The sequence below is a fragment of the Frankliniella occidentalis genome, unplaced genomic scaffold, assembly GCF_000697945.3.
Source record: "Frankliniella occidentalis isolate FOCC.00 unplaced genomic scaffold, Focc_3.1 Scaffold13, whole genome shotgun sequence".
Lineage (NCBI taxonomy): Eukaryota > Metazoa > Arthropoda > Insecta > Thysanoptera > Thripidae > Frankliniella > Frankliniella occidentalis.
This window is the reverse complement of record NW_026267143.1, coordinates 460,423-474,121: the sequence shown is the minus strand read 5'-3', so window position 1 is coordinate 474,121 and position 13,699 is coordinate 460,423. Positions and strand designations below refer to the sequence as shown.

Below are 13,699 nucleotides of genomic sequence, written 5' to 3'. Positions count from 1 at the left end.
AGGCATGCCAATGTGTCTTAATTAATTTTTAAAATACCAAATACAAACAGAGCCTATTTGATGCAATGTTGTAGACCAACGCCTCTTTTGTTAAACCACGACATTTTACTTCAGCACTTAAGGAGTATCATATCATGTAGTATTTACTTTATTGGGTGACAATTGTTTTTCATGCATTTGTTCACTTATGGTGTAGACAAGCCTAGAAGATTAGCAGATTCTTAATGTCTAAGGAAACTTTTGGTTACTAGCTCAATCTGGTCTTAGTTCTGCACACAGAAGTCCGGTGCTATTACAAAAACTATCCTGAGAAATTTAGAAAGTGTAACCCTATCCCTATAAAGGTACTAAACTGCCGGAAAGGTTCTTCATTCGCGTAGCGTAGGACACTTTCGCGTTCCTCTCGAAAGACACTAAATTCTACCTTTGTGTTCCCAGTGCAGCCCCCCCAAGCTACCGGACACCTTCCCATTGTACGACATGCGGCGTGTGCTGGCCAGCCCCCTGCAGGGCGGCCGCACCGCTGACCTCGCGGCGGTTTGTTGCGGGGGAAGTGCCTCCGGCAGCCCCACAGGCCCACAGGGAGGGGGGCGGGCGCGCAGTGCAGCCCCGGCCCGGCCGCCCGCCCCCACTATTGCCCGATATAAAACCTGGCACGGCTGGCCACCGACTCACAGTTGTTGCCGTTCGGCCGACACTCGCTCTCCATCTCAAGACAATGGCGCCGGGACACCTGGTGCGTCTAACTGCTTCGCCTATTCGACCTGGGGGAGACATTGTAGCTGCGTGGAAGTGTTGTGTCCGTGTGTTGTGTAGTGAGTGTGTGAGTGAGTGAGTGGTCAGCGAGTGAGTGAGCGAGTGACTTAACCAGTGACTATTATAAATCGATGCATAGTGCTCCCAGAAAATCGTTTCCTTGAGACAAGGCGCAGAACACGTTAAGGAAATTGACCTTTAATTAAGTAAATTTTCCTAAAATAAAGAGAACGAAATGTTTTCATTAATAGAAGGAAAAAATGCCTAAATTAATGGAAAATTATCTATTGTAAGGACCTTTATACTTTGAAACAATGAAAACGTTCCTTGTTTCTTTCAAGGAAATAACACTTTTTGACTGTCAAAGGGATGTTCCCAAGTCCGCGGAAAGAAAAGGTTGTTTGTCACTGTGATCAATGCGATGAAACTACGCAGTTCAGTAAAATGGCTTGGGGAGGCAACACTGAAAAATTGCCTTTTTTTGGGGGTCAAAATACCGGTCATTACGCACTAAGAAATGCTTGCAAAGATGAATAGGTTCGCATTGCAAACTCTTTTCTTTTCAGCCTGCAATTTTTTTTTTAAGTGTTGTAATACGAACTGGTTCTTTGCAAGCATGCAAACTATTTCTTTGCAATGCAAACACATTGTTTGCAAGTAGTTTTTGCGGTTTACTTCAGAGCCATGTTTTGCCATGTTCGAAACAACAGGTTTTGCCTTTTCTATATACCAACAGCAAAGAAATAGGTGGACACACTTTAAATGTATTTTAATTAACAAGAAGCTGTTAATAATTTTGTTCTCTGACTTTGTGAGCCAATTGTGGTAATCAGGAGTACAGAGACTTGGTAACCCCTGCTAACCCCTGGTAATCCCTGGTAATCCCTGGTAATCCTTACTCTCGTGTGGGTCTTTTAAAAGGGCAAATTTGTTGATTGAGACTTACATTACAAAAGCGCATGTTTAATCTGCGACGAGTTTTGCGAATCTCTCCCATGGACAAAAATATGATTTGTACGATCATAGAATGCAAATTGGTAACTTGCAAGATAAATAATTAAAGAACTATACCGAAGATGTGACCAAAAATCTTTATCGGGACTTAAAAAGGCCGTTTAGATTTAAGAATGCAGGCGGATCATGCCTAGTACTCATTGGCAATCTTTAGTAATCATTGGACATCTTTACAATTCGGTCATCCGGTGTACACATTTGTATGGAGTTTTAGCCATAGCCACACGGTAAAAAGAACATCTTGGAATTCAAGTAGATTCCTTGAAAACTCTCTTCAAAACCAAGTAGATCGCTTGAAATCCAAGATGTCATTTTTACCGTGCACCCCTAGCCAGGTGGCTTATTAACCCTACTCATCTTTTCTGTAGTTTTACTGTATCGCCTGCAGGCGCGTGGGCTTGTTTCCTATCTATCCGGTCGGGGCCGTAAGGTGCAGTAGGTCAGCGACATAATAATTAACAAAAATATGCTCTTGGAAATGCATTATTTTTTCTGCTATTGTTATTGTTGATTTATTGCAGAGTACATGTCGAACAGCGCACAATGGAGCTCACGCATTGCACGTGTGTGGCACTGCAACCTTTTTCTCTCACGTTCAGAATGTATGAATCCGAAGTTAATGGTCGCGCGGAATTACGCGTAGAATCGCTGATGTCGCACGTACTGGCGTTTGATGATGTGTGTCGTGTGAGAGAAGACGCAGCTGAGGTGATGAGTGCAAGGGACACGGTGAGGAAACCCCTCTCGCATCTCTTTCGCTCTCAAGTCCACTGAGTTTCTCTCTCTCTCCCGTAAAAGCACCGTGCGAATTAATTGTTGCCATCGCTATTACCATCGGTATGCTGCGTGCGAGCGGCGCGCGTGTCTGTTAGTGAGAATGTGACTGTTTCTGATTCTGTCTTACTGTTTGCCTCGTCGGCCACCTACTAGCTCGGTACAAGTGTAACATCCCAGTGCCGCGTTTGTAGCTTTCTATACGCGTCATAGAACTAAGTTTTTTGACTGTCCTCAAGTTGTGAATGATATGACGGTGGGCAAAATACAGGCCAAAGAATAACATTTTAAATTTAATATAATTTTTAGCAAGTTACGGTTATGCAATGAAGAGTCGCCCAACTTTGCCATAAAATATTTCTATATAATGCTCTGTCCCTGGCCGGCTAAGTGATCGATGTTTCGTCCCGCAGGTGCTGACCGTCCTGGCGGCGGTCGCGGCTGTGAAGGGCGTGCCACAGTTTGGCGGCCCGCTGCCCCAGCAGCCGCTGCCCCAGCAGGGTCCCAATGGAGCGCCCCTACCCCCCGGACTGGGCCCCTCCGGCCCCCTGGGCCCTCCTGGCCCCCCAGGCGGCCCCTTCCAGCCCAGCCCCTTCCAGCCCGGCCCCTTCCAGCCGGGTCGCTTCCAGCCGCCGGGTCCGTTCGTGCCCATCGTCCAGCAGAGCTTCGATCAGGCCCCCGACGGTTCCTACCGCTGGAGGTGAGCCATGTGACACGCCTGTCGGTCTCCAGTGCTTCTCGATAATTTTAAAATGCTAGTTAAGGAAAAAAAACAGTACGAAAATGTCTCACGAGGCTCGGGCTACACTCTCCCATAAAAAAACAGAAAGCTGTAGCAACCATCATAAAATGGCCGTGAGAACTAAAACATGGTTCCAATAACTGCATGATAGTTAATTTTGTAACCGGATTATGGTAACCATACGATGGTTGCTAGAGCTCGACACTTCTCTGGGTGCTTTTTTAAATTGTACGCTCAGATTGATGACTCCCAAGGTGTGGCTCCAGCGCCCTGGCCCTGAGACTGTAAAGAGGCTGCTATTGGTGAAATTCTTGGAGAAAGGTGTGAACTCTCCCTCCACTCTCCGTCCGAAATACTGGCGCGTGACCCCGACCCTTATTCCCTTCGTCTCGGCTGAATAAAACATGTTGCGCAGAGTGCCGCCGCGCAGGGGACGGTAGCGAGAAACTCCTCTTGTCATTAGTTCCTGAGGATTCCTCGCTAATTCGCTCTTCATTTGTTTCGTTCTGCTTTAATTGTCGACAAACGGAGACTTACTGCCTTCCATTCTTTCACCAGTCTCCCCCCCCCCCCCCCCCCCCCCCCCTCTCTCTCTCTCTCTCTCTCTCTCTCTCCCCCCCCCCCCCTCTCCACTCCTCTACCCTCACCCTTGTCTCCTACTTCGACTGTACCTTACCTTACTCGCCTAGACGGGTAGAGGGTAGGGTAGTTTTTGTGCCACGATTATAATTACCATCCCCTCTTCCCTTCACTACTATACCTTCCCCTTCCGTTGTATCGTCTGTCCCTTTTTCTTGACGCGTTTCCATCCCTCTACCCTTGCCCCATCTCATCTCGCATATCTCTCTCTCTCTCTCTCTCTCTCTCTCTCTCTCTCTCTTTCTCTCTCTTTCTCTCTCTTTCTCTCTCTCTCTTTCTCTCTCTCCCCCTCTCTCTCTGTACACATTTACATTTTTTATTGCTCACAACCCTGCCGCACCAAGGGCAGCGGAAAAGTAATAGACTGACATTGAACTTGAATTTCAGAGCTCCGCCCTGACGACCCCTGACTGGCGCGTCGTGGCGTTGCGTGGCGTGGCGTGACTTGTCGATCAATTATAGGTTTTCCATCCAATCGCGCCGGGCTCTCAGCAATTCTCACTGCCTGTGCTGACATCTTAATGCTTGCGGGGCTATTGACGCCTTACCCCCTCTCCCCGGTTTGGCGTCCCTCTTCGGCACCCTTTTAGGAGGGGTGGGAGGGGTAGCCATTGTATGTAATGAGTTTTGCATGGTTTTAAAAAAAAGGTCCAGACAAATCACATCAAGGTGCTGCAGACCCCGGGTTTGTTTTATGAGTATCAGCATGACATACACTTCCCAAAAAAACTCGCTTCATAAAATTTGGCGTCCTGACCCCTCTAAACGAAACAACCAACTGAAGGTGAAAATCAGCCATTTTCGTTTTGGTCAAACTCACTGGTAATCGTGTCAATGAACGTATGTCCAAAAAAATCAACTTTTTCATTTAAAGGTATTTTGACACGAAAACTATACATTCTGAAAATAGACCGAAATTCAATCGACTCGATTTTTTTGGACATACGTTCGTTGACACAATTACCAGTGAACTAAGAATCAAGATTCCTCTCGGCATCCTTCCCGCTACCGTGACCGTTGCACTTGCCGCCGTGGCTGCGGACCCCACTGCGTCGCTGTTTGCTTTGAGGGGTTGGGGGGAATTGAACCCCAGCCCTCACTACCCCATCCATCGCTGTCCTGCTGTTCATCCCTCACCTGCTGTCTGCATTATAATCGTGTAATAGTTTCGACCAGCACAGTTAGAGGGACAAGGGCGGGCTGTGGTGGGCGGTGGCCGGCCGGGCCGGTAGGGGGAGGAGCTGGGCGGGCTTCATTCGTATTCAGTCCACCTGCACTCGCCACCCTGTAGTCCGCTTCATCTGCGTGTCTGCAGAGGGGTGATTGGCGGCAGGTGTACGACAAGGACAACGCCATCCCCTCTCCGCAGCCCCCCAAGTTCGGCAGCGGACAGGACTCGCATCCTGAGTGAGAAAACGAAACAGAGGAACGCGTGTGTAGCAAAGGGGAGAGGCGTCCTCCCTCGCGCATCGTATAGCAGCATGTTGGCATAGTTAGCGCTGATTGAAACGAGGAGCACGATCAACAAGAGGAACAAATAAAAAGAAAGAAAATACAACTGACGTGTCCTTTTTGGGGCTTAGTCTTTTTTCGCTCGTGTGCGCAAATGATACCTGGGGATTTGGGTCGTATGAAGAGTACTCGTGGCTCCAATTGACATACCACGTCACGTCTCTCGGCGCAACTCTCTCGCCCTGTTTTGCCACACTGTATGTGGTTGTGGTGGTTGTGGTGGTCGTGTTGGTCGGGGTGGTCACTGTTGCAGTTTTCGTGCAATGTGGATTGTATTTGTAAAGCGATAGTTTTATTATCGTTCCCACGGATGCAATAAAATGTGTGAATGATATTTTAGCGATGCTGAACTCTGCTGTGTCAATTTGTATGAAATTTGTCACACTTGGAACAACAGTGTGGATGATGATTAGTGCAGCAAGTGGCAGACAAACCCCTATGGGCCCCGACCGCGACCGCAGCGATCTGACTGTGGTGGAGGTGGCGGGGCCTGCGGCGCCTGGAGCAGATTATCTTCCCACGCCCCGGCCCCGGCCAAACGCCCCTCCCCGCCTTGCCCCGCCTTGCCCCACCTTGCCCCGCCCTGCCCCGCCCGAACCCCGCTTCACCACGACCCAGCAGCGCCGTGGGCCGCAGAGTGGCGTGCGCGGGCCTGAATCCTCCCCGGTCATGCATCACTGAGGCTGCGGAGCAGACTCAGGTGTCAAGAATGGTGCCGTTTACTGGATGAAAAACGGCCATTCAACTAGATGTTTTATTGCTGTGAAAAATCACTTCGCTTCGGCTTTTAAGCTTTTTTGTTCTGCGTCTGTGCTCCGTAACCGCTCCTAACAACACTGTAAAAAAATTTGTTGTACAATGACGAAAATACCATGGCTAATTTTTAGTACAGGGCTGTCGTCACGAATTTTCTCGTCACGGTGACGAGAAAACCTTAATCATGTGACGAAAAAACCCATGACGACACCCCTGTACTAAAAATTAGCCATGGTATTTTCGTCATCGTGACAAAGAATTTTTACAGTGAAGTGAAACCTTGTGAGGTGTAAATCTCCGATTTCGTCGAAACTTTGAAAATTTGAAGGTTATTTTTGTAGAAATCGGATGGTACTTAAATTTTTTTCTGAACCTCACAACACTGAGGCTGGTTTTGCGATACTTTTAACATAAAATCATGCGATGACTGCACACTAAATCTCACTTTTATTGTCCATAGAAAGACGCGTTTTTGTGCACATCTCAACCGGATACAGAATGGAATCTATCAAGTGAGGAATTTGCATATTGGATAATTATAGCCAGAAAAATGACTGTCCAGAAAAAATATGCAGATTCGACACTTGCCGGATTCCGGATTCAAATATGCATCTGGTTGAGATTTGCACAAAAAAGCGTCTTTCTGTGGACAATACAAGTCCTTTCAGATTTAGTGTGTGGTGTTTTGCGACTCCCACACTAAGCGGCATGATAACCCCCAAATATGTGGATAATGGTATCACAAAATGTGATTCTTCTATCACATATTTGGGGGTTATCATGCCTTTTAGCGTGTGAATCGCAAAACACCAGTTATCGCAAAAGTTCAGTTCAAAGCGAGCCGTCACTAAAACGGGCCCAAGGCCCGTTTTCCCACAGAATCAAGATTACACCATAAAAATCAGTCAAACGCCGCCGGCAGGCCAAGCAAGGCCCGCTTCCTCACGGAAAAAAAAAGTTAGCTGCCACAGCTGATACAGTCAGCCAATATGGCCTTGGCTAATATTCTCATGAGATATGGGTAAATGTTACCAGCTGCAGTAGCTAGTTAGTCTAGTGCCCGTCATAGCATAAGCCAATTAGCTCCCAGAGCTAATGTTCTCATAAGTACCAGAAAAGTGAGATTAGCTTCTACAGCTAACAAAGGTTGATAGGTATTGGACAGTTTGCAACGTTAGTGACAGAATCGACAATGACGGCGAAAAAAAGTTCACTGCCAGGGAAAAAGAGCGTTTGCAGCAAAGGCGAATCGTGTGTTAGCTCTTACAAGATATTGTTCGTGACCTTTCAGAGCGACTGAACTTGCTTCGGTCCACGCAAAACATTAGCTGCTAGGGCCAATTTTATTTCCTAAGGCCATACGAGATAATGAATTAGCCGAGAGAGTCAATTTTTGGCTGAGACAGCCAATTATTTTTTTTTCCGTGCTGCCGAACCGAGTTGCCGGTGGAGCGAAGCGGAGCTGGTAGCTTGGTTTGGCGGAAGAGCGGGCCTAGCTTGTGCGAGACCGCGCTGGCTCGCTCGCACCCATTGCCCACCCACTATTTGAACTGCTGACGTGGATGTTTTACAGGGTAATCACCTGCCTGCCCGACCGTTTCTCGCTAACCGTTTGATAAATGGTTGACCGGGATGCGGGCGGCATCGCACCTTTTAATCATGTCCTAATTTATAAGTCCACTAGGAGGTTCCGCCATTTTCATTTATCAGGGGTTCCATTATGCTATCCTCCCTTCCCCCTCCCCCATCTGCTCGCTTGCCAGCGTTGCCCGCGCCCCGCCCGCCCGCCTCACTGACGGCTTGGACTCCTTTGCTCTCAAATAATTATCGTTAACAGACCGCAATTTTCGCCTTAAAAAGTCCACAAAGCTTTGTGTAAAATTTCTAAACTAGAAACAAAACACAGGTAATTTGTTTTACATAGAAGAAGCAGCTCCTCACCTTACAAAGGGTGCTTTAAAATACGGAACGCATTTCTTTCGCACTAACTGGATTTCAGTCTTTAATTTGTACAATTTTAAACAATTGTATTCTTTTCATAAAATTTTCTGTTTATATGAACGTTCTTGTGCATTCGTGCATGCGAAATCATGTATTTTGAGCACTTATTTGCCCAAAAGAAACGTTGGTTTACGTTTTCAAAAATGTTTGCTCATGAAACCATGCAAATGCAGTTTAAGTGTTGTAAGACCAAAGTCTTACCAAGGCAGACTGGCAGAATATTACACATTTCTATCACTGTGCTAACCACCAAGTCGTAAGCTGTACGTCATAAGGTAAAAAGAAAAATCAAGAAAGGTAGTGGCGAAAGACGGCATAATCCACCAGCAGTAAACGCCTGCTAGTTAGGCAATGTCTTGTGGTGGCGATCAGCTGAGTTAAACGGGTAGCCTATCCTCCGACCGGCAGGGGTTTCGCTCCCACTTGACTTGCATGGCGGGCAGAAGGATCGAGAGATAGAGGAGGAGAGGGCACAGAGACAGGCGAACCAGCACGGCAGGCAGCATCCATGCAGAGAAGTACGCCTGGTCTCATGTGCAAAGGATTCAAACTACGTAGACATGTAGAAAGACAACGAGGACAAACAACCGGACAGAAAAGTAATATCGTTACGCTTTTCGGTTTACCAGACGAATTGCGCTTGCTCCACAACGGACGGGGGCAGTTCACTATTCTCAGAGCTGTACTCATTCATTTCTTAGTAAATACTTCCCTGTTTTAACGCAGCTGGCGAGTAAATTACTGACAAAACAAAAAAAGTGCCAGTTACGTAAAAAATGAATTATTTCATACCAGGCGGCAGACTCACGCCTCACGCCGCGCACCTTCTTCGTTATATTTTGCCGCATGCACGCGGGCGGGCGGCCGCGGCCGCGGGCTTGCCTATCGTTGCTGCTAGACGTGTCCATATCGCCCCGTGCGAGTAAGCAACCCACCCGCACCCATGCAGGCGGTAAAGTATTGCAACGAAAGTGCGCGGCGTGAGTCCTACCTGGTATTTGTAGTGGTATAATTAATATTATGGTATTATTTATGGTAGCCCAGCCGAAAATTCCGGTTACGGTTACGGCCAGAATTTACGATTACGGCCGTAATTTGCTACGGTTACGGTCAAAATTTACGATTACGGCCGTAATTTGCCCCGATTACGATTAAAATTTACGATTACGATCGTAACCGGAGTCCGTTTACGGTTTACACTTACGGTTACGAGTAAGCTTACGAATACGACCGTAACCGTAGCCCGGTTACGGTCAGCAGTTACGGTTACGAAACGATTACGACCGTAACCGGAAAATATCAAACTTTGAAACGTCGTAGCGCCTAAACTAAGCTTCGCAGGGAGAAACGGTTAAGGGTAACGCAAGGGAAACACAAGTCGATCCTATGTGTGGAGTTTGGAAAGAGTCGATTTTTCAACCCCCGGCTATCTTGAGAACTGTAAGAGATACGGCAACGAAAACACCACCATTGAGCTCTGCGTCTAAAGGTTTACATGGGCAACATGTCTCTGGTCTCATGGGGGCTTTGAGTTACTGCCAATACGTCATCACCGTAACCGGAACGTTCTCACCGTAACCGGGCTGACTAACCGTAATCGTATTCCGAAACAGTAAACGTAATCGTAACCGGAACTTTACTCGTAACCGTAACCGGAAATGGGTCCAATTTACGAGTGTAGCCGTAACCGTAGACGTAACCGTAGTCGTAACCGTAACCGGAATTTTCGGCTGGGAGTATTAAACAAAAAACGTTGTCAGTAGCTTATAAGGGTTTATAAGCAGCAGAAACACTGAAGAGGCGTCAAAATATGTGAAACAGGATGAGAGCATGCTAAAAACATTTCTGGGATTTCACAAAGTGAACTTTGCACTACAGCAAAAAAATTGCTGTAAATTTACAACGAAAATGTAATTAATTTTGTTAACAGCACATACTGTATTTTTACAGATCTCGGAAACAAAGTTTTAGACCGAAAGCAGTTACTTTCGTTTTGCTCCTGCAAAGAAAAAGTTGTACAAATACGAGTGTCCTGTTTTAGAACGACATGTGCTGCTAACAAAATTAACTTCTCTTTTCTTGTAAATGTACAGCAAAGTATTAGGCAGTGGTTTTTGTTGTGGGCCAATATGGGCTGAATATCACACGTTTCGAGACGACGCGTCCTAGCAACAATGTTCTATCGAAGGAGCGTCGTTTTCAAAATATCCTATCTACAAAGCGTCGTTTTCACAATGTTCTATCTGCTTAAGAAAATCATAGCAGATAGGACATTGTGAAAACGACCTTTTGTAGATTTTGGAAACGACGCTCCGTAGATAGAACATTGTTGTTAGGACGCGTCGGAGAGTGTTCGAATGAAAACAAAATTTCTGTTTTATAACAGGAGGGTCAATCCCGCAGTATGTCGTCAGGGAACAGTTATTTTTAGTTCTGAATAAATATTGCAGAATTCCTTAGGTCTTTCTTAACGCGGCCCCACAGTAGTGCTTGGCGTGGACATGTCGGTACCTCCTACGCTTCTCCTTCCGGGACTGCTATAACATAAACCACTTCAAAAGTACAAAATGAAATCATTTTAGAATTTCTAAAGGTGGCCCGTGAAGTGAACCTTTGTGAAATTCCAACGAATTTTTTGGCAGGGCGAATGAGGATGTAAAATGATTGTTGTGCGGATGTTGCTTTTGCAGGGGGCGTCGCCTCGGACCTGACTCATTACTCCCAACATGTCACGTCTCTTGATGCACTCGGAGCTCTGGAGAAAGCATTTATCTCTCTCTGTCATACCCATGAAGCAGAATGCACCCGGAAGCTTTTGCTTCCGAGAGAGTACGACAACATGAGACCGAGCGTGTGGCACATGTCACATTTGTTTTTCCACTGATTGCGTGAGCTGCAAACAGGATGTCAGGACCCACCTGCAGGGCACCGCAGCATGGACCAGGTCAAAGGTCCCATATCCCTTCATAGCCATTTATCCCGTTCAACATACATCCTCTCTCCCCTCCTCTTTTATTCGCGGTCTGGTAAACCCTACACCTGCTGCAGTGCTCCCTTACTGGAGCAGATTCGCTCCTGCCGTACCAACACTGGAAATGCAAGTGTGTAAATGTCGCTCACCTGCAGGTGAGCGACATTTCATTCGTACACTTAGGGGGGTAAACGTGTGAATTTTCTAGGAAAAATTCACACCTTTAGCCCCCTAAGTGTACGAATGGAATGTCGCTCACCTGCAGGTGAGCGACATTCACACACTTGCATTTCCAGTGAAGTAAACGTCAGAAAATTTCCCTTGGGGCTGGGAAAGGCCTGGGATGGGTAACCGCGCGCGAGTAGGGAGGGGAGGGGTGGAAAAACACTTTTGAGAGTAATCCTGCTATTAGTCAGTGCCATGGTGGTCATTCTTTCTGGAATTCGCCTCAGTTGAGTGAATTGCGACTTTGAACACCCCGCAGAAACTTCTACACTCAAATTCTGCATCTCTATGCACAGCAAATTGCATTGTTAAGTGTGTAGAGCAGTGACTATCTGACTCTCAGAATTATTGATCGATAAAAAATGAACTCCACGATGTGTTTTTATCTGTCAATAATTCCATCGACAGGTCCGAGGGAAGCAAAACAGATTGTTGGACGTGTGGTGGTAAGCAAGCTGCTACGCCGGCATCCTGGATTCCACGTCTTTGCCGATAGATTGCCGAAGGCCTAAAACTTGTCTGGAAGTACAGTTGGAGCTTCGCACTCCTCCTCATTCTGTCTTCTCGGGCGGTTAGATGATAGTTCTCGGTTACTCAGTCAAAAATGTGATTGCTCACATTGCTTCCTCTCTTTTTCATCTTTAACCCTGAATGGGGGCAGTATTTTCGTGCATTGCAAGATGAGTAGGTTAGTGTATGGCATTGGAGATTAATGATGTATGGAACAACTACACTTGTTTGCTTCTTTATACTCACCCCGCTACCCCTGTCTAGCTTTGCCTTAATGCTCATCCTCGTGCAGTTAACTAGTTGCCGTTTTTCCGACCCAACTATTAATTTCCTGCTCATGTTGAGAGAGAGAGAGAGAGAGAGACCGTGAATGAGAGGAATGTGCTTCGAGACTCACAGTCACTCTCCACTTATCAGCGCTCACTCAACCTTCATCATCGTCTCATAATATATTGTTTGGACGATGGGGGTACGGGCATGAGCGTTACAGTGGGTAGAACCACTAGCTCGCCTTGCTCCGCTCCCCGCTCCTGCGACCCCCACACGACCCCTATAAGGCCTCCCCTTTACCCCCTGTGCCAGTAAATCTGCCTGCCTCTGCTCTCGAGCCCAGCGGAACACTATCCCCTCCCAGTACCACCCCCCCCCCCTCATCCCTCCTCCGCCTCTGCGGTGGTCCGTGTCTCAAATCGAAGCTATCAGCGAGACCGACACCCACTCCCCTCCCAGCCTGACACACATGGGGGGTTTATTAATTCTCGCCCCACGGGCGTTTATCCCCCTGCCTCGTGCCGATTGTCTTGAGGCAGCGAGGCACTGCATGGGTTATTGTTCTCCTGAAGCACGGTTAAAAGGGTTTCTAATTTTTGATTTTTTTTGGTGACACTGCCGGGCACAAACTGCTCTTTAAACTCAACCCATAGAATAGGTGTGGCCGAATTCATCGGTTTTCATCGTTCAAGGTCAAAGTAAGTTATGTGTGTTGTGCGTGCAATCAATTATTCACGTGATTTAGTGCCAATTCGACAAACCCCAACGGCGCATGCTGACTCTCCAAATGTACTGCTCTCTAAACATTTCCCGTTGCTCAACGGGTCTTCGTCCCGTCCCTGTCCATGCAACGCTCGATCGTCTTTACCGAGGGAGCATTTCCGAACCTGTAAAGGCCTGAATTGGTGGATTTTCAAAACAGCCCACTCGCTTGCCCCCCCCCCCCCTTCCCCCCCGCGCACCCTGTTCTCGGCACCGAGCCTTTTCCGGAGATATAGTACGCCTGGGGCAGCTCTGGGCGGGGGCGGGGCTCGTCCGGGCGCGGGCGCTGCACGGCCTGCTTTCCATGTCAATAGACTCCTTTGACCGTCGCGGACTCCACCGAGTCCTCCAGCCTCTCCCTCCACTGCGTCCGCGTGGTCGCCGCATCCCCACGCATCGCCGACATCGCTCCCCACCCCGCCCCCTCTCCCGGGCAGCACCGGTTAAGCTTCGCGTTCGTGTTGCAGCTACCAGTCGGCGGACGGCAGTGCCCAGGAGGCCACGGGCACGGTGACCAACCCGGGCTGAAAACGACCCTTTGTAGATAGGACATTGTGAAAACGACGCTCCGTAGATAGAACATTGTTGTTAGGACGCGTCGGAGAGTGTTCGAATGAAAACAAAATTTCTGTTTTATAACAGGAGGGTCAATCCCGCAGTATGTCGTCAGGTAACAGTTATTTTTAGTTCTGAATAAATATTGCGGAATTCCTTAGGTCTTTCTTAACGCGGCCCCACAGTAGTGCTTGGCGTGGACATGTCGGTAC

The 13,699-nt window shown here is 47.6% G+C and overlaps 1 protein-coding gene across 1 annotated transcript; it reads left to right on the top strand.

Moving 5' to 3' along the window:
• The first annotated feature begins 628 nt into the window (after window positions 1-628).
• LOC113209449 (collagen alpha-5(IV) chain-like) lies at window positions 629-13,460 on the top strand. Its single transcript, XM_026426968.2, has 3 exons — window positions 629-736; window positions 2,958-3,244; window positions 13,400-13,460. The coding sequence occupies exons 1-3, from the start codon at window positions 719-721 to the stop codon at window positions 13,458-13,460; spliced, it is 366 nt and encodes a 121-aa protein (XP_026282753.2). The 5' UTR covers window positions 629-718.
• The last annotated feature ends 239 nt before the right edge of the window (window positions 13,461-13,699 follow it).

Bases quoted from the DNA above. Each gene is read 5' to 3' on its own strand.
- LOC113209449 (XM_026426968.2), top strand. The intron at 3,245-13,399 runs GTGAGCCATGTG...TTCGTGTTGCAG, and splicing joins GACGGTTCCTACCGCTGGAG to CTACCAGTCGGCGGACGGCA.